The following is a 25,846-nucleotide window of genomic DNA, read 5'->3' as shown; positions in this document are numbered from 1 at the left end:
ATGAAGAGGATTTTGTGGGTTTTCCTGCCTCCGAAGAGGAGGGAGGAGAGGCGTCAGAGGAAGAGGAATCAGACTGGGAGGCCCACCCCGCGGGAAGAGATTGTAGCGGGTGGGAAGCGGGTTTTGAATCCTCAGAGGATGGCGACAGCTCCTTCCGGGGATTCCCCGCATCGTCGGCCGAGGAAAGGGACGAAGTTGGATCAAAAGGTCGGGCCGGGGGTGGAGGGGGTCCTGGGGGGGAGGTGAATGTCAGGCAACTGACATCGGAGCCAGAGTCGGAGGCAAGGCTCCCAAGCGATGCTGGAGAAGGGCCCAGCAGGGAGAGAGGCAGCTCATCGGCTGGGGAAGGAAATCAGCGTAACACCAGGGATAAAGGGGGGCAGAGGGGGGAATCGGTGAGGGGGCTCCAGGACTCCTCGCCGGAGACCAGTGGGGAGAGCACGGGTCCTCCGCTACCCACACCCACCCTGCGCAGAAGACTTCCGCGCAGGGAAAGTAGGCGTAGACTTGGCGTCAAAGAACTTCTTTGCTGGAAGAAGTTCAAGAAACGCCCACTGACGGATTCTGCTAGCGACTGAAACAGCCACGAAGGGAAGGGCTGTCCAGACAGAAAAGGTTTAACCAGGCAACCTAGCCAGGAGTGGCGGCAACTTACGCACGAGCAACCCCATATAACCATTACACCGGAGTACGATTTCTGTTCTCATCCTGAAGCAAAGTTCTTAACCCCCGAGGTACTATTTCTGGGTTAGTAGAGTCTGTAACCTGAAGCATTTGTAACCTGAAGCATATGTAACCCATGCTACCACTGTATATGCAGAAATATTGTAAAAAAAAAAAAGGCTCATTAGCAGGGTTTGAGTAAAATAGAATGTGAAAGATGTAGAAGAATGATTTGAAAACAAATAGGTAGAATATGGGATTTTAATGGTTTGGTATAAAATTTGGAAAAAATAGAGGATTTAGGCAAAGGAGAATGTTATTAAGATACCGGTATTTTAAAATATGCAGAATGAGAAAATATTTTTTAAAGATCCAAAAGGGGAGGTTGAGGGAAGTTCCTGGGTGGGGGGAAAGGGGATGTATGTTTATTGCTTTGTGTGATTTATGTTGATAGATTATGTTGATTAAAATGTCAAACTTAATTTTAAAAACTTTTTTTTTTAAGGAGCAATTTCCCACTTTCTGAGAGAGGGAGAAGAAAAACATTTAAAACACTGGGGAGAGAAAGAGAAAACCACTTTTTTAATACATGAAAATAAAAACATTGTTTAGCACTTAAAGGGAGAAGAAAAAGACTTTGGGCTCGTCCACTTTCCACTTGACCCGTGCCTAGAAAGAACAGGTCCCAGTGGGTTCGCATTTGCCACACTGCTTTCCCCAGGAAAACCCGCTCTTTAGCGTGGAATCGGAGCAAACGACAATGCACAGAAAATCTGATTGATGTTTACTCCAATTCAGCAGGAAGTAGCAGGTTTTCCCAGGGGGAAGCAGTGCCACAAGTGAAGTCTGGGTGAGCCCTTTGTGGGGAGGTAAATATATAGCAAAGCAAGTTGTTGTTTTTTAAAGCTGTATTTCATGAGTCATGGGAATATGGGACAAGAATTCGCTGAAATATATTTAATTCAAGTAAGAAAACAGGAATAATAGCAGCCCTACTTGTCAGCAGGGAACTTAGAAAGAGAACCTAAGAGACCATTCTTAGCAAAAGAACATTAGCAGGTTTACAGGAGAAAAAAATCCATCACCCAGGCCTGGACTCTCTACTCTGGAAGAGTGCCCGGACAGTGCTAACTTAGTTCAAAATATGGCTTGTGAAATGTGCTCTAATGCCATTTGATTCCAGGAAATTTCACAAAATCTGGATGCCCCGTAGACACGAAGAAACAAATAATCCTAAATATCTTTTAGCGTCATCTTCTACAATTTAATTTCCATTTTTCCCTCATGGTCATCGATCCATGGCAACTCATCTCCTGATTGGTCCCTGGGTTCTCCCTGCCACACTGGAGCTGAGAGGAAGGTCAGTCACAGATTTTATCTCGTTTAGAAATCGGCAGAGGCAGCAAGCAAGGACAGCCGTTTACATGAACCAGTCTACTTTAAGATAATACTGTTCCAGTAGTTGTTGAGGTCTTGGACTGAGGTGCTTACGTTTTCTTCGTGTCCTTGGAAGGGAGGAAGAGGAGTACCAAAAGATGGCCAGCTCCACCTACCACTGGCTGTCCTGCTCTCTGCCCTCAGTTCTTCTCGTCCAGATGGACACCAGTCATCACTGCTGAGTGACATTTTAGTTGCATAGGCTTTTAACTACAAAATAAGATGGCCAAAGGCCTGTTGGACTCTGCAGTCACCAGATGCTGTGGAGGCTGCATACGAAAAAGCGCCAGCAGGAGCAGAGACAAAAATGCATGGGTAGTTCGTGATCTAAGGGCACAAAGACAGAGAGACATAGCTGTCTAGACCTACAGGAAGAGTACTAGCAGAACAGACTTATAGAAATAGTTAACTTAAAGTTTAGAAACAGCTGAGCATCTATCTGAAGGACTGAGGGAAAATGTCAGCCCCTTGACACACACTTCACATGCCAAGGACCCAGTGTTAAATGGCTTTGTTTTTGTTTTGTACAATTTTATTTGCGTGCAGCAGAAGAGTTAACTAGCAGCACTGTAGGTTCGGGAAGAAGGAAAGGAAGCCTTATTAACTCCTTGGAATTCTTGTCAGGCTATTAATGCCTGGTAGACATAAGAAACGCAGAAAACATTTTATCACCTTTAATATATCTAAGGCCACTGAGCAGTTTCACATCAGGGATCCGTGTGCGCAAACCAGCCAACAACTTCCACCAGAAATGACTTGAACCGGTTATAAAAGCAAGGAGCCTAGTTCATTTTTACAGGATCAGGCCCGCTCCGATCCTGCTGAAAGCTTGGGCTGTTCCTTCTGGGAATGCTTGGGCCACCGAGGAAGATTTTGGTTGTGTTCAGGCCCTAAGGCCAGATGAACAGGATGAAACAGCTGTTTTCTCAGTTGCAGCAACTTCATACCCTCCAAGGGCCTCGATTTTCCAGGGACCACCCTGGAATTACAAAACCCAGCTCCTGATTTGATCCCAGAATGTCCCTATCCCCCCCCTCCAGTGCTGCTGCTGCTGCTGCTGAGCTGGGGGAGGAGGAGAAGCCGACGCTTGTCCTGAGTGATGGGGGCTGCAAGGGAGCACCCCATGGCCTCTCCACCCTTGGGCAGCTTGTAGTGGCTGCTGGAGAGCAGGTGAGGAAGAGGAGGAGAGGATGCCGCCACCAGCAGAGGGGCCCAGCCCCACACAATGCCCTGGCTCTGAGGGGCAGGCAGAGGGCAGGGCCACCCTGGGTGGCAAAGTGTCTTGATTTTTTTAAAAAAAAATGTTTAGTTCATCCATGTCTAGCCTTGCTCCCTTGTAAAATTTAGGTTTCGTGTGTGCTTTTCTTGTTGTAAATCTAGCAAAGAATAAAACAAAGCAAAATCAAGATTAAGGGGTTTTCTCAGGGCGCTGGAGGTGCGCTGTGCCCTGTTGGCTTAGGGGTGACAGCACTCGCCTTACTTCGGATAGGAAATGCTCTGGAGGGGAGCAAAAATGGGAGGGAGAAATGTCCCCATTTTCATCTAAGGAATGTTGGAATGTCTGCAGTTTTGGGGAATCTGTACAAAAATCATTTATGTTCTAGTGCATTTACCTGAAACAGAAGATTGATATTTTTTAAAAAAAAATTTGAAGCAAGTAAATTCATCCTTGTGTGGTTTTTTTAAGCCACTCTTGCTCCCATTGTATTCCTGCAATGCAACTGTGAAAAAAACTATTTTTGGTGGGAAAGGGGGAATATAATACTGTATATGAAATATTTATGCATAACTGCTAATAAGAAAACTACAGTTTAGTATCAGTAAGGCACTGCACAGCAGTGTGTGTGTGTGTGTGTGTGTGTGCATGCGCGCACTCTCACAAACGCTCACAAATCCTTTCAACCTTTGAGGTTTTTAACAGTTTACTCACCACTGACAACTTCTGCAATAACAAGCCCCCATGGGGAAAATATTGGATGGGGGGAAAGGATGGGGGAACTTGTATTGGGATGAGGATTTTATCCCTGAGATAACAGTTTTTTAAAAAATTGCTGCCACTAGAGCAAGATATGAAACAGCCTTAAATAACAAGACTGAATATTGAGCATCCAAGCACCAAGATAGTTTCATAGTGTGAGAATACTCAGTTCTGAAGGTTTGGTTTTTTTGTACATGGGTTAATTCCACAATTTCCCAATGTTGCAAACCTTATCATGACTTATTGCTTCGGTTCCCTCTTCACCAACACTGTATTTTAATCACCTCTAGGCAGAGTCATAGCCAGGTGATCTTGCGCCCCTGGCAGAACCATCCAAATTGCACCCCCAGCCATGGACAAATTAGCTCTTCTTCCCTCCTCTCTTCCAACCCCACCCCCCCATTCAATTCACCCTATATTTAAAACCATTTGTTATGAGGCAATAATCGATATTTATATTTATGGACATATTTTTCAGACGATTTTGTGCCCCCCAATTGCCTGTGCCTCTGGCGGAGGCGCACCTCAGAACCCCCTAGCTACAGCCCTGCCTCTAGTAGGATCCTGATTGTTAAAACAATATACAAGCAAATCTCATCCTTGCCAGGTATGTGGTAAAAAAAATCCATGATATAGATGCTTTCAAATCAATATAAAGTGAGTTTTTTGTCTGGTATGTCCCCTCTGCTCCAAAAAAACCAGCAACAGCAGTAGATGTCTGTGAGCAAAACGCTGGGTGGCAATTTGCCTGGGGAGAATGGAGGCAAAGCTTAGGGTTAGCTTGCCTTGGGAACTCTTGAGTTTCCCCTCTTCCCTGAGTAGCAACAGGTTTAGAGGATGCTGTGACTGCTGGACCAGGTGGTTGCAGTGGCCAGCTATTAGTAGTAACGGTTTAGGCTCCTGGTCCCTGGGATATCTGGCTGCCCATTCATCCAAATCTCTCGTATGATGCGCTCCCTTTCTTCCAGCCTTTGAGCTCGCTCTAGCTCCTCAGCCGAGGTGAAAACGTTCATATTCAGCGTTCTTTCAAACCTGCGGTGCCGTCGAGCAGACAGGTCGGACGCAGTGTCTGAGTCATCGTCGCTGTCACTGCCATCGGTGTCACTGTCCCGCGATGGCTTTTTGGTTTGCAATGGTTTGCAATCAGTTTGACAGGAGATTCGGAGTACTAAAACCAGCAAGGTCAGGAGAAGGCCTGCACAAATGCCAGACACAAAATACAAAGCAGCTCGCTCAGGATTTTCTGAAATGTAGAAGAGGAAATGTTTTTTAAAGGGTGCAGAGGGATAAAATGAAATGCCCAACAAAGAAAACGTGAATTTTAAACAGCTTTGTAATCCTTTGGCTTTCCACCAAACAAGGGGACCGAGATAAGTTTGAGCTCAGAGTAGGGTGGAGTGGGGTGTGGGGAGGAAAGGGATGTGAGGCTCATATTAAGAAAATGTAGATGAGGTGATCTAGTTGAGACACAGTCTGTTGTGGGAGATGCGGTGGGGGACTGAACACACGCCTGGACCTTCGAGATGCAGGATAAAGAGAACGAGGAGAAAGTCAAAGGAGTAAGTCGTTAGAGAAGGCAGTGATCTAGTTAGATGGTGACACACTGAGGTGAGAAATTAAAGCGAGACATGCAACTAAAATATTTAATGTGTTTGGGAAAAGTAAATCCTTAAGGAGTGCTTCCAGGCCCAAGTTGTACACGGATGCATCTCATTTGGGGGCCTCCAACGCTAGGAATACAATTTTGGATTTGCTACACTGCATTCACCCCCTTTTTATGGGACTCCACGTGATGCTGTCATTCAGTCATTGTTATATTGTGACTGGACTAGAGTGTCATAGCAATGCTCATATAATGAATTATAGCAGTACGGCGTGATGTTATAATGCTATAATTCTTCCATTGAAAGAAAGAGTGGTGAGCATATCAGAAAAGCATTTTAGCAATAATTAAAATAATGATTTAAATATGAATGATAATGGAGGTGAAGTCATAAAACGGCACCATCCACAGAGGTTATACTGAATGTGTGCTGAGCTTCAAACAACCCCGGCCGCTATGGCAGACCTACTGCTGTGGGCAGGACACAGGACAGAGGTACCAAACCCATACTATCGGCTTCCCTCTGCACCACTTGAGGGACAAAGTGAGGCTGCGACCTGAGACACACACCCCCACACCCCCAATCATGCAGCCAAAAGCTGCCCCCTGCCCACCATGCAGGGCCAGCATCCAAGAGCGCCTGTCCCCATCGCAGCTGCAGGAAGGTTGACTGAAGGGAGCCCCATGAGCTAAGCACTGCAGAAGCACCCACATGGGGGAGGGACCAAGCTAACCTAGGATCCGCCTCAAAACTGTCACCTGTCAATCCAGGCACAGTTCTTCCACCAACCCCAGGCTGGGTCTTTTAATTTAGGGGGAAAGTGAGTATGAAGTGACTTGAAAGAAGTTTATAAAATCATGTCTATTGTGGAGAAGGTGGGTAGAGAAGTTTTCCTCCCGGAATTTGTGGGCATCCAATAAAGTGGAACGTTGGCAGATTCAGGAAAGCGCATGGAACTGGCTCTGGGGCAGTGATGCCTGCAACTCGTATGGCTTAAAAGAAGATTAGACAAGATTCATCAAGGGCAAGGCTATCAAAGGTTACTAGGCAAGGTATCTCTATTCTACCTCAGGCATAGGCAAACTCAGCCCTCCAGATGTTTCGGGACTACTACTCCCATCATCCCTAGCTAACAGGACCAGTGGTCAGGGATGATGGCCATTAAGAGAACAATGGATCAAAAGGACCTTGTTTGAGATGGCAAAAGGGTGAGGCTCCTTCCTCCAAAGATAAAGCCAGAGTAGAAAGTGAGAAGAAATGTGATCTAGAAGCTTGGTGTAAGGAAGAGGAGTAATAATATGATGGGCAAACACAGCAGTAAGCAGGAGAGTCAGAGCAATGTTGGAGAGCAATGCTTGAGGTCTGTATGAATCCGAAGCTGGGGCTATGAGAGAAACAAGACCCTTTGGGGATGCTAATGCTGGAAACCCCTCCAGAAAAGGCTCACGTTGTGTACATGTGTCTATAAACCATATATCCTAAAGACGCCACAGTTTCTGCTGTCCCTCATTCCCAAAGGAAACATGAACTCTGGAGAAGCGCCTGGAACCCCTGGAATCTTGTACCACGCATGGCGACGGGGGTGGCAGCCTGCTTTCTATTTTTACCCATACCTTGAAAAAAAAGTTATTGTTTTTGTTTAAAAAAGAGTGGAACGATAGGGACAGCCTTAGTTTTAAAAGATAGAATCCTCACACACTGTGCAACCTATTTATATACTGAAAGAATAAGAATATACTGTATTAACTTGAAGCCTAGAAGTTAAAAGGCTCCTTGCTGTGGCACTGGTGCAATTCAGCAGAGAGACTCTGTTTTTTAAAAGCCGAAGGAATAGGCTTTTCCTCCTTTCATAGAAACAAAACTTTGTTTTCTCCTTGGCAGTGGGGTAGAACCCAAGAAAGAACAGAAAAGCAACAGAATAATGGAATAAAACAGGGCAATCTACTCATCCCTAGCAAATTCCAGTCCTAGCAAATTTAAACATAGGTATGAAACCCATAATTCCCATGTTGCAAAGGAATAATTATAAGGGGAAAGGAACTGAAAGATATCATGCAAGGAGTACAACACAAGGGTAGATGAAAGATAAATGTTGTAACCCGAGGAAACATTTATTCAAAATGTTGACATTCCATCAATTACTTCATTTTCACACTTCAGTTGAAGAGAAGCCGAGTTTTCTTGAGCTGAGTAAATATACCTGTATCATTAATTCTCTAAATTACAGGACAGACAGTTGGCTCCTCAGTGAGGAGGTCTTTAATCTTAAGAATGAAAAAGAAGTATTTGCCACTTTGAAGTTCATAAAGGGACGAACTTCAAATAAGAGCACATTAATAAATTGCTGCTACTACTGAAATAACACGGCAAAATAGAGTAGCGTGATCACCCCCAGCCTCCAGGCACTTTCTCTACCCAGGGCCTGGGTAAATCAATGTGTTTGGCCTGGCATCGTAAGCCCAGTAAGGTAGCTCCCTGGTCGTAAGAAAGGGCCATCTTCCAGCAGGACAGCAAAGGGGGTCCCTCTGGCCCTCTCAGAGCCCAGTTGGCTAATACTGGAAGAGGCCCTCTATTGGAAACATGGGCCCCAAGCCATCTAAAGTTTCCTATATCAGCATTAAGACCCTCAACGGGACCCAGGAACCAAGGAGCAGCAACATGGTTCCCCCCAGGAGGGCCAGGGAGCATCTTTGTGACCATATCCTGCAGCAGCTTCCAGGGTAAACCTGCTTCAAGTCAGTCGCAGGAACTGAAGAAGGAGGGGATCAGAACAGAGGAGGCAGCACAGCAGCTGGGCTCTCTTCTTCCAACTGCTGAACCAGTCCAAGCTGTTAAAAATCCTTCTCTGGCCAACATTCAACCAATCCTAATTCAGAAATATTGCTATGGCATAGAGGTGTCGAGGTGTCGCCACACACACACACACACCCCCTGCCCTGGTACAGCTGAGGTTGAAGCTCAGCTACTGGCTTGCGGTTTCTGCTTAAATATTTTTGAAAAAAATCAGTAAAGGTATAACAGATTACCTACTGACTCCTTTGTCTAATAGGGAGAATCTCCACCACCCTTTTTACTTCTCATTCCTTTCATGTGAGACGATGTTAATGATATGTGGCTGGTGATGAATGGGGATAATTAATTGAAGGGGAATTTATTTTGGACTCTGGGTGATAAACTAATGGAAGAATTGCTGGGGATAATATAAGGTGGGGTCCGATTTAATAGACAAGATTGGGGTGATGTGGTGGGAAACTGGCTGACTTGTTTTATGTGAAATTTAAATCACGATTACTTTAAAATTTGCATATATACATATCAATTAGCACCATGCAAGTTCTATGCAAGTGTGAGTCCTCTTCTGTCCTCTCTTTTGGTGAAGCATAAGTGTGTACAAAACACAATGAGCTAGCAGGGCATCAGAAACCACAGAAAATACACACAACGCTCCCTTTTCTGGACTCCTTTGGTTCTCCGGTTGACAAAAACAAATCAAAAAGTTTTAATAATAATAATAATAATAATAATAATAATAATAATAATAATAATTCATGCAGCCTTGAAATGTGATCTTCAGATACCCTGGTACAGCCTCACGAAACATCCAGTAAACACAGGGGTCGGCAAACTAAGGTCTGGGGACCGGATGTGGCCCCCCAGGCTCCTAAATCCGGCCCGCGGACCCTGCCGCCTGCTCGGTCAGTCCCCACATGCTGAGGACGCCTTGCTACACGGGGACTGACTTCCGCGATGCTGGCATGGCTTCTGGGCAGGCGGCGACGCTGGCGCAGCTTTGGACTGGCTGCAGGAAGCCACGGACGGCTCTGGGCAGGCGGCAACACTGGCGCAGCTTTGGAGTTCCTGCAGCCAATCCGAAGCCTTGCCGCCCGCGCTCTGTGGTAAACCCGGCATGGCCATGGACGGAGAGGCCGGCGGGTCTGGGTCATGCCACGGGCATCGTGACGGGTGTGTCGCGGGGCTTAGCCGGAGCTTGGCGTGCCTGCTGGCCCTGCGCCTGGCTCGGCTGGGCGCTGCTGCTGGAGCAGCTGGAGGGCGAGCTGCAGGCCGCCTGCCTGGTGCTCCGCGTGCGCGGCCTGCCCCTCCGACCTGGCCTCAGACGACGGGCCGCGGCGCTTGGTGCACGCAGCCTGGGAGCTCCGCGGGGACGGGCTGATGGAGCGGCTGTGGCTCATCAACAACGCCGGTGAGCGGGCAGTGCCGAGACGTGCTCCTGAGCACGTGCAGAGTGCGTTCCTCCTCCAGGTCCACAGGCAGCTGCGGGACTGGCTTGCAGGGTATTTATATTTTTCAAAATATAGTCCGGCCCCCCACAAGGTCTGAGGGACAGTGGACCGGCCCCCTGATGAAAAAGATAGCTGACCCCCTGAGCAAACAGAAGTGGTGCCCGGGGGGCGGCCTACCTGTGACAAAGGAATAGGCGGCCAGGACGTTGCTGAGCAAGGCCATCTTGGTCCCCGCAGGCTCCATTGTCCGGCTGAATACTTTCCTGGGTGCCTCATTGACAGGAAGGAGGACAGTCTGGGCGTTTAGTGGGCAGAGGGCAGCATGCCTCCCTTTCTTCTTTTCTGTTTTGGAATACAAAGCAAATGGGGGTGAATCACGCCTGCAAAGTCTTCCTTCTCCCTTTAGACACCCGCATTTAGGAACTAAATCCGTGCTGTGAAATGCTTTGGGGTGAAGTCTGCTGTTTGCCTTTAATCCTCTGCTCCGTGGCTGTGCTTGTAGCTGGTTTGTTCAATTTCAGTCCCTCGTGAAACACACCTGAATGATTTACAGCACGTAAATAAACAGAGGCCCGTTTTTTCTTTCCTTCCTCTTTTCAGATAAAAAAATATGGTCATGAGAGCTGAGTTCCCTCAAACGGGTAATAATTCAGTGCTGCTTTAGAAATATCAGAGAGGGCAAGTGGCACTCTTCTTGCAACTGCAATGGCAATTCTATAGTTTGAGATACACCTGGCAGATCCCTTTCCCTCCAGCCCATATTAATCTGTAACACCCAGCATGGCTTCTTGGGGGAGCCGGCATTCTTAATGCCTCCCCTTGAGCACAGAAGAAGAGTGCAGTGGACATACATTTTGTTTTGTTTTGTTTGAAGGTGGTTAAGTCTTTGATTTTTTTATATATAAAATATTTATGGAGATTTTACAAAAACATAGGTGGTTAAGTCTTTGATCCTGAAAGCCAACCTTTTTGATCTACTCAGATCACTGCTGATAACCTACTGCATCTTGATTGGTTTGCTGACAGCCCAGCCACCTGGGGAAACCGCAATCATTATAACACATGTTAGACAACCAGGCTGGTCGCCTCTCCCCCAAAAGAGGGGCGGACGGGGTCCAAATATGTTGGACAGAGAGCCTCATAAGGTGGTTTGTCAAAAGGCCCTTGTTTCAATAGCTACATACGTGCACTCAAGGAACCAACCGTGTGTTGTCCTTTGGTCCAATTTCTCACAGAAAGATGGCAAATAATTGATTGCAAACAACTGATGCTAGAGGTGTGCAGGGGATGCAGAAGATTGTGAATCCTAAACTGGTTGATTTAAAGCAGAGGTTGGCAACCTAAGGCCCATGGGTCGGAAGCGGCCCACGAGGGTCGCTTAACCGGCCCATGAGCCACCCCCGAACAGAGCCGCCCACTCGGTGAGTCCCCACACGCTGCACTAAACCAGCACAGCACCAGGACTCTCTTCCGTGGCTCCGGAAATCGCTTCTGCGCATGCCCAAATGCTGGAAATCGCATCTGCGCATATCCGCGAAGCCGGAAATCACTTTTGCACATGCCCAGACGCCGAAAATTGCTTCTGCGCAGGCGTGATTTTCGGCATCTGGGCATGCACAGAAGCGATTTCCGGCATCACACTGCGCTAGCCCAGCCCACAGAGGATCTCCACGGGAGTGATCTGGCCCATGCCCAGTAAGCCTTGCCAACCCCTGACTTAAAGGGATTCTGGGCTAGTCTCAGGCAAAGCACAATCCGTATGAAGCACCCCAAACCAGAGTGGGAACCCCAAAGCACTTCATGATGCCTCAGCGATTTGGACATTAAAAATAAAAACTTACAGGCAAGTATCTGCTGAAAGCGACACCAATGTCTGTAACCTTACCATAGAAAGAAAACACCAGGGTGGGGAAAGATCCATTGTGACTGACAGATTTATTTTGTCATCACAGAGGAAAGCCAAGGCACAGCTCTGGGAGAGCCCTCCCCCAAACATGTGGTCAGAGAAAGCCTTGGCAAAGTCCTTCCCTGATTGGAAGCCAGGGCTGTCAGCCACAAGATCACACTGCCCTCCTGCCCCTTCTCCCTGTCTGGCATTTTCTTTCAGGAAGAGTTTGAAGGTCTCTGACTGAAGCTGCACCTTCATGGCAGAATATGTCCAAGGCTGCTAACAGCACTGTAGACGGTGCTTGGAGCCAAAGCTGAACCTCATGGAGGAGCTTCCAGTAATTCTGTGCCACATTTCTCAGAACTACATGCATTCTCCATTCTCCTTGTCCCTGGGCTGTAGCTCTTGGACACAGAGTAAAGGAAGCCTCTCTGTTTTGGGATTCTCTCCCCGCTCTCTATTTCTGGAAGGAGACCTGCTTACAGCCCTGCAAGGCCAGTCTGGGTCAGACAGGCAAAGAATTCTCTCCCCCTTGCCTTGGTTTTCCCTCCTCTCCTCTTATATGGTTATTTATTCCCCCTCCCAGCGCTGCAGTCTTGTGTTTCGACAACAGTCCTTCAAGGTTGGTCTCAGCCACTTGCACACATTTGGAGGGAAAGACTCATTCCTCTCGACCCAAAGCCCTGTGTGGATACATTTTGGCCTGCATGCTGATGAAGGGGACTGTGCGGTGATTGATATATCATCATTTATCGTTATTTACCCTTAAGTAGTAGCAGTTGCCAGGATGTTACCCTGTTTGCCTCTGCATAATTCCATCCTTATTTCAGACATCATGATATATTGCAATGTTTTGCTGGTGATATATTGCAATGTCGAAAACCTGATATCACCCAGTCCTCACACTTGTTGTGATTCATGATATATTGCCAGGTCAGATATTATGAAACAGTTATCATGAAGTAAAATTCAAGCCGGTTTTTGACAATGTATCACCTAGCTCTAGTGTCAACAAATCCCACTTGCCTTTCCACAGAGTAAATGCAGTTCTGACCACGAGCGCATAATCTGAACTGCGGTGGTTTCCCTGCCTGCTTCCTTTCCCTTTCAGTGCCATTTGCTAAGGTGCGTTTCTGAGCCCTCCTTGCTTCACACTCTCCTGGTGCATCTCTTGGCCCAGATCTCCCAGTAGGGCGGCCAAGGTGGTTTCCGTGCCACAGTGAGGCTGAAGGCTAGACTGGAAGCAATATTGATCATCTGTTCCACCCAAAACCTCTTCGAACTGTGCCACAACCTGGAAAGGATACTGGGTGCTCAAAACAGACGGGTCCAGAGATTTTTCTTTCAGTGTCAAAGTTATGGAATCCTCTCTAAAGAAAGCCCTTACAGCTGCCAACCTGGGAGCCAGTCCTGGCAAGGGCTGGGCCACTTTCACAGTAAAATCCTCTGGACAACTAGCATTGATTGAGATATTTTTAAATCATTAAGTAGCGGGTTATCCTAAGAAAAGGAAATGTTAGCAATTGAATTTTAAGACAACAACCACAACCACACAGAACCATGTGAGGAAAACACTCTTCCTCTCCTCAAAGGAAAGGCACCTGCATATAAATCCTGCTGGGCAGAGAAGCAAATCTGTGCAGTTAGAGACAAGCGGATTGTTTCCGTGCGCTTGGTAGGATTCTTCCAGTGGCGCATTCATGCGTGCGTAACTGCTGCTGGCATTGGCAAACAATTCCTGAGCACGACGACAAGGACAGAAACACTTTGTGACAGATCTAACTAGAACACTGTAGTTTCTTGAACGGTTAAAATATATGTTCCAATACAGTAGAGCAGCAGTCCAATCCTATACATGTCTACTCAGAAGTAAGCCCCACAGAGGGTTGCTTTGGGATTGTAGACTTTGCTGCAAGTGTACTTTGCATTCAGCAATAAATCATGATGTGTTTTCCCTTATTTAGCCTTTTTGTAGGTTGGGGTCATTCAACTGAAAATAATTAGGGATGGCTGAGCCAGAGGCTGCTGGAGCTGGAAAAGAATTAGGGCTGCCTTAGACATCAAAACGCCTGGAGGGGAATGAACACTTGTCTGGCCATGCAAGGGGTCCCAGTTCTGCTGGCCTGACAAGAGGCTCTCCTCCTTCTGAGCAGCCAGCATCAAGAGAGGAAAGGCAAGGCCAGCACCCTCTCTTTTTCCGCTGGCATGCTTTGGTGATGCTGCCCAGCTTGCAGGCATTTCTCATCTATGCCAGCTGTGGCTTCTGGTGAGATTTTGCCAGCGCTGGTGGAGGGAGTGATGAGCAATCCGTTGGGGAGTCAGATTGACTGGCTGAAGTGGACTGCTGTGTACTTGTTTGCCAAACAGACTGGCGTCTCTATAAAGTACAGAAGGGAGGTGAGTTCAGAAGGAGTTCAGAAGTTTGAGAAACTCTGACTTCGCCCACAGAGGCATGGGCGGGCTCAGAAAAGCCCTCCACAAGGCCCAGAGACCCAAAGACACAAGCAGCTAGACAGCTACTGATCCCTCTGGCACCCAGGCTATGCCTACTCGGCAGGAAGCCTGGCTGAGACTGAAGAGAATAGGTGAAACAATAGCCCCATAAACCTGTTAAGCCTAGTAATTTATAAACAGACATATTCAACAGCTCCTACATCCTACCAGCAAGGTTGTTACTTGTCAAAACAAAACGCTTAACTGAAAAGTTCTCAGAACAAACTGTAAGTTTAAGAAACTTGTTCACTGTTCTTTCCTTTCAGAACCCAGCATGCCCTAAACACTCCTCATTCACCGCAGTCTCTTAACATGTTGAATCCTGCCTTCCGTCTGCCAACAATGCCAGATTGTATCACACTTTGAGCTAAAACTCCTAGCTGGCACCTTTGCTTATTTTCCATTCCCACCCCACATGGGAGGCATGTACACAATGATCACATACTTTTCTATAATGCCTTTTCCCCAAAAATGAACCACAGTGGATGTGCCTGTTGCCACACTGACCCATTTTTTTAGTCTTCCCTATAGGTGCCCTTTCAGTTTACTTCCTGTTTCTGGGTTTATGCTAATAAATGCCAATAAATATTTTTACTAGATAAACGTGGCCTAGTGAGGACCTGATCCCTGGTGGGCAGGATGGTGGCTGGCAGCTATAGCCTCTACCTCTCCACCCATACAGGCTTACTTTCTCTTGGGCATGATGACAAGTCTTCAGCTTGCCAGCTCCTTCTAACTCCTTTCCAAGCCTCCAGGTGCAGACAGCAGAAAAACAGCCTTGCTCAAAGCATTTGAGGATAACTTCCAGATCACCCTTTGGAGATAAAGTGATTAGCAGTCAGACGATTATCAGTCACCATGTAGTTATCTTCTGTCAACAGGAGCAGAGAGACAGTCAAACATGCATTTCTATACTAATTATTCAGCAAAAGTCTAATATTCAGCTACATTTTTGTTATTTATTTATTAATTAATTAAATGTCTATACCATACTTTATTCAAAAATCACAAGGCAGTTTACAATATAAAAACACAAAAATATATATCATAGTAACGAACAAAAACAATACCCCCACCAACCCCCACCCCTTTTCAAAAGCCATAGTCAAAGGCCAGGGAGAAGAGGAATGTTTTTGCCTGGCACCTAAATATTTGTAAGGAAGGCGCCAGGCGAGCCTCCCTTGCTCAAAGCATGCAAGGAGGGGAGGTTTATTTCTTCTTGCCATTGATGAAGTTGGGATGAAAACACACACACAGCCCTTGGCTGGATGCCTCTGATGCCTAATGAGGGTAGGAGAGGAGAAAGAGAGGGTTTTTTCTTAGAGGGGGAAAGAGAGAAATCTCCTCTCTCCACAAACTTAGATCAAAAGGGAGCCCCTCATCAGCAAGGAATTTTATAAGAATTGAAGGTGCAACTCTGTGCTGTGCATTTAACAATGTGCAGTTTGGTCTTGTTCCGAAGACCAATGTAAAACTTTCACCACCCTGGACCGCTCAGCAGAAAGACCCTTCACAGTTCCTACCTCACACAAAATGTCACTGAATTTCTTCCCCACTTTTCAAGGCAATTCCTTTTTGCCATCCCCTTCCAGAATGAGAACAGTCAGATTCTACTGGCCTGTCTCTTAGTCTAAAGTCCACCTCCTTGGAACTTAGCCTTCAACCTTTCACCCCAACTGCTCCCTCTGCAGCTCAAGGGAACTCCAAAGCTCACACAATAGCTGCTGGGCTAGAGAGAAAGCCCCATGGCAGGAGGGAGAAGGGCAAGCTTGCTGGAGGACGCAGAGAGGGACAGAAGGACATTGGGGTGACGCACGTCTGCGAGAGAAAGTAGGCATGGCTGATCTGAAAGTCCTCACAGTGGAATGTTTGTCATTTTTCGGTGGGAAGCAAAATCCATTCCAAAGATAGCAAAGGGAGCTAGGTTCCCCAGATGGGGGTGGGCTTTTGAGTGGGGGTTACAACTTTGCTTACAATAATGCGAGGTGATGCACAAGGCCCCCCCATTATTACCCCCCTTTTAAAACTCCTGTAAAGGTCAGTTCTTCAGCTGCTAGAAAGCCCAGAGGTTCTGCAGCAATGGCAGCTGAGGGAACACAAGTCTCTTTTCAGAGGCAGCAGGTGATGCTTCCTGTCCACAGCCTGAACGAAGCAGCCAGGATCGCTGTGCCTTGAGAACTGGCTTTAGAGAAGGCTAGACACACACCCCCATACGCACAAATACCCCCTCTGCCCCCACCTTTTCTAAAAAGAGAAGACCCAATCCCTGAACACTCAAGGAGAGTAAGAGGAGGAGTTCAGGGGAAGGGACTCTCCCTTCCTCAGCTTATCTGAGTGGATCAGAGGAGGAGGGGAACAAGCAGGGGGTTGTGTGTGAGAGCCATGTGTGCTCAGGGAGTGTGTGTCAGTGTTAAGGGTGTGTGGCTCAACCCACTCCTGGAATGTATCCCCGGCAGCTTTGCACAGAGGGAATGGCACCTGCAGCCAGAAGGCTCTGCTGCCATGTAAGGGAGACCAGGGAGGGAGGGGGAGCTGCCATTTTCTTCTTTTCTCTCCCGAAACTCCCCCAAGAGGCCTGGAAAGCACTACAAGCCTCCCTTAGCCTGAGCTCTTAATGAGTGAAGATATAAGCTGCAACATGTATTAAAGTGTGATATACTACTGACTCTTGGGTCAGTGTTGTCCCCACCTTGTAAGGCAGGGGTGAGAAGCCACTGCACCACAGGACACATGCTAGGGCCTTGCACATTTGACCTGCAAGGCCATTTCCCCAAGCCATGCCTGCCTGCCCATCAGATGTGGGGGTAGAGACAAGAATTGAGAGCATTCAAGTGTGCTCTTGGTTGTGCATTGGCAAGGTGCAGCAGGAGCCACACAGCTGGAGTCATGTGTGAAGAGCTAACTTGAGCAACTGATGCAGATGGAAAGCAGGCTTTGGCTTTACCACTTACCAGCTGATGGGCAGTACCTCAAATGCTTTAAAGGGCTGTTTGCAAGTCCTACATGATGCTGTGAAGTCCCAACTTTGGGACTTCAAAGCACCCAAACACGAGATGTCATTATGATGCCAAGTCCATAGAGATTGGTCCATTAGGGCAGGTAGGGCACTGCCCACCCTAAACCCCCCAATCCACCTAAGCTAGAGCCCATTTCTTTCTCTGTTCCTTACATGCATATCCAATATCTTACATTAAGAGATGCTCTGGACTTGTTTCTGACTGTCTCCTGGGCTGGCCACTCGTTTCTGGACAGCACACACAACCACAACCATGTCTACGTCCCATCCCTGTCTCCAGGGTTGAAAACAACATTCTAGCATATTTCATTAGGAGTGGCTTAGGAAGGGCAGGGGACCCTCCTGAGCCTCTATTTTGATTAAATGTCTTGGAGAAAAATTGAAATATGAATGCAATAAACAAACAAACAAGCAAATCTCAATTAGCTGCTAAGTATTAATAAGTGTCTTCTGTTTCTTTGCAAATGGCGAGGACAGAGAAAGAATCACAAAAGTGGAGAGAAGCAGCACTTTTCAGTTTAGTTAGCTGCTATTTGTAAAACTAAAGTGCTTAAGTATCCACAATATGTTTGCAAGGGCGGAAGGCAGGGAAAGAACCACAACTTGGCCTCTTCTTTGGGGTCTTATGCTGAGGAGGCTTTAGGGTAGCTCAGCTGGTTCTGCCGCACTAGATTGGGTGTGTTTATGTGTTTTTTAAACTAAGGGGCTGCTGCTGCTGTTGCTACTACTGTTAATTTTAGAAATCTCCTTTCTGCCACTTTACATATCATGGATACCTGATCAGTTTTATATCTTAGTGCTTTCCCCAACCCCTGGCACTCTAATCATGACCCAGAGAGCAAAGCAGAGTATACAGCTTAAGATTTATTCTCAAAATTGTAAGTTGTCTACTCAATGTTTGCTTGTGCTTCTCTCCTCCAGGGAGAGCTGTGGAGAGAGAGTCAGCCAGGCAGAAAGACATAAAATTAATAGTAATTATGATTCATCTTTATGCAGCCATTTTAGAAACTGGATTAAGAGTCTATAAGGATGGGGAAGCCCACATATCTGATGGTGATGCTTGATGGTAAAGTAAAAGTAGCTGAAATCCTGGCGGGAAGTCTCCCTTGCCTGTGGGTCTGTCTTCAAGACATCCTTAACGTTTCTCAGCTAGATACGTTCTGTTCATGCTGACAGACTCTTAGTCCAATTTCTAAAATGGCTGAATAAAGATGAATCACTCACTTAAATTTTTTAATCTGCAGTTTTAGTTAATTGCATCTATGTTCTTATCATTTCTGTTTTCTTATGCACATGACTTTGAAACCATGTGCATCACATTTGAGAGACATAAACGTTGTAGCAGGGGTAATAACAGCAGCAGCAACTACCTGGAAGCGGAGCCGTCCCTGCAGCAGGCCCACTTTCTAGAGCAGGGGTAGGCAACCTAAGGCCCATGGGCCACAAGCGGCCTACGGGGGTCATTTAACTGGCCCACAAGCCACCCCCGAACCAAGCCACCTGCTCGGTGAGTCCCCACGCGCTGCGCTAAACTGGCACACGGACTCGCACAGGGACTCGCTTCCGCAGCACGAGAAATCGCGTCTGTGCAGACGCAGATGCTGGAAATTGTGCGCACACATGCAATCCAGCCCACAGAGGGATCTCCTCTGGAGTGAACCGGCCCAGGCGAGGTAAACCTTGCCAACCCCTGTTCTAGAGCACCCACTTCAACTAGGCAGTTGCCATATAAGCACCATCATATGTCACAAATGTACTGACTGCTGCAAATCTCTGCAGGCAGCAAGCTTCTGCTCAGCACATGGCACACCATCCCTTGTCTAGAACCATTTGTTCTAGCTTGTCTGACAAAAATCCACAATCAAGAAAAGGAGGCAAACAGATACCTGGGAGACCATTTACAAATCCAGAAGAGAAAGTGACAGAATACCACTTGTTATCTACAGCAAACACCAGAGCCAGAGCTATGGGGGAGCAAGGGAGCAGGGAGAGGGAACGGAGGTTTTTTTTGTCTCCAGGACATGGGTGGCGCTGTGGGTTAAACCACAGAGCCTAGGACTTGCCGATCAGAAGGTTGATGGTTTGAATCCCCGCGATAGGGTGAGCTCCCATTGCTCGGTCCCAGCTGCTGCCAACCTAGCAGTTCGAAAGCACGTCAAAGTGCAAGTAGATAAATAGGTACCGCTCCGGCGGGAAGGTAAACGACGTTTCCGTGCGCTGCTCTGGTTTGCCAGAAGCGGCTTAGTCATGCTGGCCACGTGACCCAAAAAAACTGTCTGCGGACAAACGCCGGCTCCCTCAGCCTGTAAAGCAAGATGAGCGCCACAACCCTAGAGTCGTCCGCGACTGGTCCTAATGGTCAGGGGTCCCTTTACCTTTACCTAACGCCTCTAGAAGGGGCTCCACTGAGGCTCCCAGCCTTTGTGTGTACACAAATGCACATGGGGGTTGCCAAACTGTGTCTTTGACTCAGGGGAAATGAAACCTAGATTCACCCCCGCCTGTGACAACACCATATAATCAGTGACATACACCCCATTCAGTGTGACAACATTTATTTCACATAGGCAGAGCCTCCAACATTTCTCTGATGAAAATAGAAACATCCAATTCCATAATGATGATTTTACTATTTATACCCCACACATCTTACTGGGTTACCCCAGCTACTCTGGGCAGCTTCCAACATACATAAAAACATAATAAAACATTAAACATTTTTTAAAAATCCCTTTACAGGATTGCCTTCAGAGGGATCAGGGGTTGGATAAATCCATACCCTCCAACGTTTCTCCAATGAAAATAGGGAAGACCTAAGGAAAAGCATGACGGCTTCTGTAAATCAGTGATGTCCGTGGGGCACTTGGAGGATCTGCCTAGGTCCTCGGTCATATGCTTGCCCTGTCTTACAGAGAGACCTGAAATCAAAGCTTGCTCTTTAGGTGCAACAACAGGCAACTGAAGCAAAGTCTCAAATACAGACCCTGTAAGTAAGATGCACCCAAACACTACACAATTACAAGGCCAAATAGCAGAGCATGAACTTCAGGCTTGGTAGTAACGTAAATCCTGGGAACTGTTCTGCCTAGGGATGTTCAGCTCGCACCTTCATTATACATCTTTAGGTGCCAGGCGAAAAAGTTTCTCTGCAACCAGGCTGATAAATATTCGACAGCTATTTAAATGTTTTTGTGGCACGAGGTGGGTGTTGTTTTTGTTTTAACTATTCATTTTGTGCTTTTATCCTGTACTTTTATCTTGTGAACCACCCTGAGATCTTCAGATGGAGGGTGATATAATGAACAAACAAACAAACAAACAAACAAACAAATGAATTTATGTTCTAACAATCCCAAGAACAGTAACCATCTCTTAGCTGTAATAGATGAACTAGCAAGAACTACTTAAGAGGCAGAACAGAACAAAAGCATTTTTGAACACATTTGTTTATTTATCAAAGTATTTCTACTACTGCCATATTATGAAGTTATCAGGGTAGTGTACAGCATCAAAATATTAAACACCATTTAAGAATAAAAATACAGTTACTGTGACTGGCTAATCAACAATAACAACAAAAACTTAAACAGCTGCAAAGGTCAGTCCACATTTGCAGGAGAAAGGTCCCTTTCTTGGGCAAATGACAGGACCCACAGACTGAGATCCAGGCAGTACATCAGCCAGTGCTTCAGGGAAGCCTCCATGCTCCTAAGTCAGGGCTCAGCAAAGCCGTCAGACCAGTGCAGGAGACTCAGACAGGCGTGGCTGAATTTGCAGAAGGGGTTTAGGAGCCTCTGATCCCCTTAATAGGGAGCATGAATGCCTCCAGCTTCTTTCCCCTATGTTTGGGTATTTTCAAGTTGCTCTGGGAATGCCTCTTCATTTCTTACGTTACCTCGATCACAAAGGGTTCTTCAGTCTAAAGCTGAGCAATATTCTGATTCTTTGTCTGAAACCAGTATGAAGTTCAGATCGTGATACCAGTTTCAGACTTCTTGAGCTGGCAATATTGCTTTATTTGATTTAAGCTGTTTATTTTAAAGTTATTGTGACTTTTTGTGTTGGATCAGAATGTTATTATGTGTGTGATCTTTGCTCTCTATTTTCTTGTTTCTTCAGCTTGTAAACCACCTTGAGAATACTAATATAGAAAGGTGGTATACAAATTAAAAGTGAAAATGCAGTTATTTGATCCCAGAATGTCCCTATATCCCCTGCCAGTGCTTTTTGTAAATCTACCAAAGAATAAAATGAAATCAGGATTCAGGGACTTTCTCAGGACAGGGGACGCTGTGTGCTCTGTCCCATTGGGGTGGGGGGGTGGAAATGCTCTGCAGCAGGGGAATGGACAAAAAAATGGTGGGTCAAGGAGGGTCAGCTGGCAGGGAGTGAGAAATGTCCCTATTTTCATCTGAGGAATGCTAGAGGGTATGCATTCAGCACAGGCTCTGAAGACCTGTCCAAAACTGTTACCATGCCAAAAGGCTGCACTGGCCTGAATACTTGGCCACAACATCTATTTAACCCAATGCCTGAAAAGACAACATGCCAACTGAGTAAAAGTCCGCAGCTGGCAGCCCCTGACCCACATTTGCTTCCCTAACAGGGTGGGGGAGCTCTGGTCCATCAGTTGCCAGTCTCTGGGGGAAGTGGGAGCTGCAGAAGTGGGACTGTAGGGGTGTAACACATGGGCACGGTGGGGGGGAGCAGGGGAGGCAGCTGCCTCCCCAATAAAGTAAATAAGTAGAAATACTTAATTAACTGACCATTTGCATTGCAGATAACTCAGTTCTGCCTCCCCCTAACAAAAAGCCTGCCCCCTCAAAAAATAAATGCTGACTATGCCCATCTGTAGCAAGTACTACACTGCAGCAGCAGCAGCAGCAGCAGCAGCAGCAGCAGGTGATGCTTCCCTTGGTGGCCAGATCTGCTGCTCCTGTGGATCCTGCCCCCTCAGGCAGTTGCCTCCCCTTGTCTCCTGGGTGGGTCGGCCCTGCTCAGAAGGCATCTCAACCTTGTGGGCCGCTTCTGTATGTTTCTACCATTGCTCTCTTTTAATGTTCTGTTTGTCTACAAAACAACAGGAATGAGAAAGAGAAATTCTGCATTTTCCTCTTTTTTACAGTTTATATTTCTACAAGGCATTTTAACTTAATAAAAAGCTCAAAAGTCTAACCCAAGTAATAGAAACTGCTGGCTGTCCGGCACCTCTAGAAATAACATTAATATTAGCAGATAAACTGGTTTAGCACTTAAAGTAACCCCCCAAAGTGTTTCAAAAAGGGAGCGCAGCAGTCAAGATCAGGAAAATAGGGGAGGTAACTGTAGATACATTTTTGAGAAAGAGAGATGGAGTCAAGAGACTCTGTTTCCTTTAAATTAAGAGGACTGTCTTATGGTGAAACTGATGCTTGACAAAATGCTGGGAAGGAAGAGAAGGAATCATTACAGAAATTGACATACACTTGTGAAAAACAGCTCTAGTGCAGCGATGTTTCAGACGGAGGACAAGGACCAGAGGCCACAAGCTTTTCGTGCTGTCCAGGGACCTCCTGACCCCGGCCTTACTTTGTTTAGCAGGGGAGCCGGGCATACTGCCCGGAACACAGCTGACAGCAAAAACCACCGTTTGTTTGTTTTCCCCTATAAAAGCACCCCAAATCTGCATCTTTATATCTAAATTAGCATATGCCTATCTTATGCAAATTTCTGTCATGGGCATGAGCCCTGAGTATTTGAGGTGCCTAGCAATGTCCCTGTGTTAGTGCTGCGCTTTACGGTTATGTTGTATGCAGCAGGATATGAGTGTATTTCTAATTTTAGCAGTATGTAATGAAACAGTGTAATTATTAAAATTAAAAACAGTATCGGTTTTTAAGAGAGAGAACTTCACGTCTGTGAACGTACAACTTCTTTGCTACTTCTGCGAAAACTAAAGTAGGTCCATATACAGTATTCTACTGGAAACAACCCTACACAGAAACTAAAGAGCCCACATGTCGAGCGCCATGCTTGCAGATATTCACAGCTTCTTTCCAGCTCTGAGTTGCTTTTCTCCTGAATTACTCTTTTCTCGAATTATTCCACGGCGAATGAGCCACTGCTTGCCAAACAAACCTCCCCTTGGGGTCTTTCATTCTGAACTGCTGCCGCCAGCTTTTCCTCCTCCTAATACGAATGGAAAGGTAGTCCGGAACCTGCTTCTGACCAGACGGAAATTCGCTGGTTCTGGAAGCAAACTCCGGGCGCTCGGCAGCACCTCTCCAAAGGGACCTCGGGCCCCAGGCGCTCGGCTCCCCGGCCTTTCCTTGGACGGCTCTCGCGGAGGAACCGGCCCTTGTTCTCCTCCTCTAAGAGGGCGCGCCTGGAGCTGTCAAAGGTCCCGGTGGCTCCGCGGAAAAGCAGCCCCCCACCCCGCGGCTTTGTTCTCCCCGGAGAGAAGTCGGGGCTCCCTTTTTCTTTTTTACCTTTCACGATTCCTCTCGGCGGAGCTGCGCGCAGCCCAGGAAGCCTGGCCGGAGACCCCCGGCCGGACGGCGAGCGCCAAGGGGGTCCTCGGCGCGCATCCCAGAGAGAGAAAGCGGGAGCGCGGCCGAGGAGAGGCTGCGAGGTGGGTGGGTGCTGGGCTCGGGAGGGCAGCAACAGGAAATGACATGGAAAACTTCGCCAGCCTCGTCTAAGCTAAACTTGGCCCGACATGTCGGGGGGGGGAGTCCCCCTTCTGCGTTAACCAGGTCAAACAAAAAGATCTGCCGAGCGAAAGGAGCCCAGCCAGCCGCGTTGAGAGAGGAATGAATGAGCCGAGGGAGAAACGAGGCGACTCCGCGCGACCCCGGCCCAGCCCAACGCCAAGGGACACCCCCTTTCCCGCTCACCCCACTCGCACCCCCAGCCCACCCCGTGTCACCCCCGCAGCAGGAGGAGCCCCCGGGCGCTTCCCCGGAGACGCGCGCCCTCGCGCCCTCGCTTGCCAGACCTGGGTGCCCCAGACACCGGACTTTCATCTCCGACGCTTTTGTAATCCAAAACAAACAAAAAATAGCAAGCTGTATTTTTAAAATTCTACTTATGACAAAGAACTGACTTGTGAAAGTTTGCAGGAAACTCAGAAACTCTCTCTGGCGCGCCATGAACGGATCAGAGATATTGGTGCACCATTTCAAAGCTGCTACAGAAAATTGAATGTGCTCACACTCCTTCCAACCCTAAATACGTACTGCGTGCCCTATCTAAACACTGCGGCGTTTTGATGCAAATTTTAGTCCCTTGAGCCTCTCACTGGGCAAAAGATCCCTGTACGGCCGGGGGTTGGACTGGATGACCCTTGTTATCCCTTAAAACTTCACAGTTTAAACGAATTTAGGGCAGAATTCTAAGTGTGTGTGTGCGCGCGCGTAATAATAATGATGATGATGATGATGATGATGATGATGATGATGATGATGGAAAATATGCAAAAGCAACCTTTGGCTGTGCTGTCAGAGCACTCTGGCCCTGCATCTTCTGCGCCAACAAAGCGCCATCTGCGGAGCAGGCGAAATGGGGCAGAGTTGTGGGTGAGATATGGAAAGCAGAGAGACTTACACCATAGCTCTATACTTCTCCCGAAGGTGAGGCCAGCAGAGCCAGAGAGCAGCACCGGGAGGCCACAGAAGAGGACTCGCCATCATCGCCCGCCCAGCATTTCCCTCCTCCTGCTGCTGCTGCTGCTGCTGCTGCCGCCTCCTCGGCAAACCATCTAGCCTGGGGAGATGCTCTCAGCTCCTCGGAGTGCACCAGAAACGTCGTCTATTGCTTTTTGCTCTGTACTTACGTACTTAAGTCTAAATTGTTTGTTTTGTATTGCTGAAATTATTCCATTTGCTGAATTGTTGATTTTGTCCTAGATACACAACTAATCATCTTCTTTTAGCAATTCAAGCAATTATACTCCTTGGTGACATTTTCACACTTGTAAGAATAAACTGGTTTATTTTTAATCCAAATTGGGATTCAGTGGCTCTTGCTATAGCTTTGCTCTGGGCACAGATCTATGACTAGGAATGGAGGAATCTGTCAGTTTTGGATTCCTACAGTTTTTGGTTTTCCAACTGTAATCTCAGTTTGCCCCATTTCTGCATCCCTTTCTGCTTATAACTTCCACATTTCTCCTTATAAATGAATGTTTATGCACAATTTTGCATAATGCTGTCATTTTTGCAAGTAGTTTCCTCCAATGCTGTGTAGTTTTGTACAGTGGTACCTTGGGTTACATACACTTCAGGTTACAGACGCTTCAGGTTACAGACTCCGTTATCCCAGAAATAGTACCTCGGGTTAAGAATTTTGCTTCAGGATGAGAACAGAAATTGTGCTCTGGCGGCAGTGGGAGGCCCCATTAGCTGAAGTGGTGCTTCAGGTTAAGAACAGTTTTTTTAAAGAACCATCTATTATTTTCATTTGCTGGTAGTTGGTTGGTTAGGTTGGTATCTGTCTGTTTTGGGAGACAGTGGAGGAGTGTGCCTTTGGGGGTGAGGTCAAGCTGTT

General features: G+C 47.0%; 1 protein-coding gene across 1 annotated transcript; it reads right to left on the bottom strand.

Annotated features, from left to right (window-relative positions):
* Nucleotides 1-838: 838 nt before the first annotated feature.
* EVA1A (eva-1 homolog A, regulator of programmed cell death) lies at nucleotides 839-23,903 on the bottom strand. Its single transcript, XM_053380270.1, has 3 exons — nucleotides 23,788-23,903; nucleotides 10,101-10,265; nucleotides 839-5,321 (listed from the first exon to the last, which is right to left on the bottom strand). Exons 2-3 carry the CDS (start codon nucleotides 10,165-10,167, stop codon nucleotides 4,957-4,959), a joined length of 432 nt encoding a protein of 143 aa, XP_053236245.1. The 5' UTR covers nucleotides 10,168-10,265; nucleotides 23,788-23,903; the 3' UTR covers nucleotides 839-4,956.
* Nucleotides 23,904-25,846: the final 1,943 nt, after the last annotated feature.

Source organism: Podarcis raffonei, chromosome 3 (genome assembly GCF_027172205.1).
Source record: "Podarcis raffonei isolate rPodRaf1 chromosome 3, rPodRaf1.pri, whole genome shotgun sequence".
NCBI lineage: Eukaryota > Metazoa > Chordata > Lepidosauria > Squamata > Lacertidae > Podarcis > Podarcis raffonei.
Note: the sequence above shows the minus strand (reverse complement) of the source record. Positions and strands in the feature narration are given on the sequence as shown.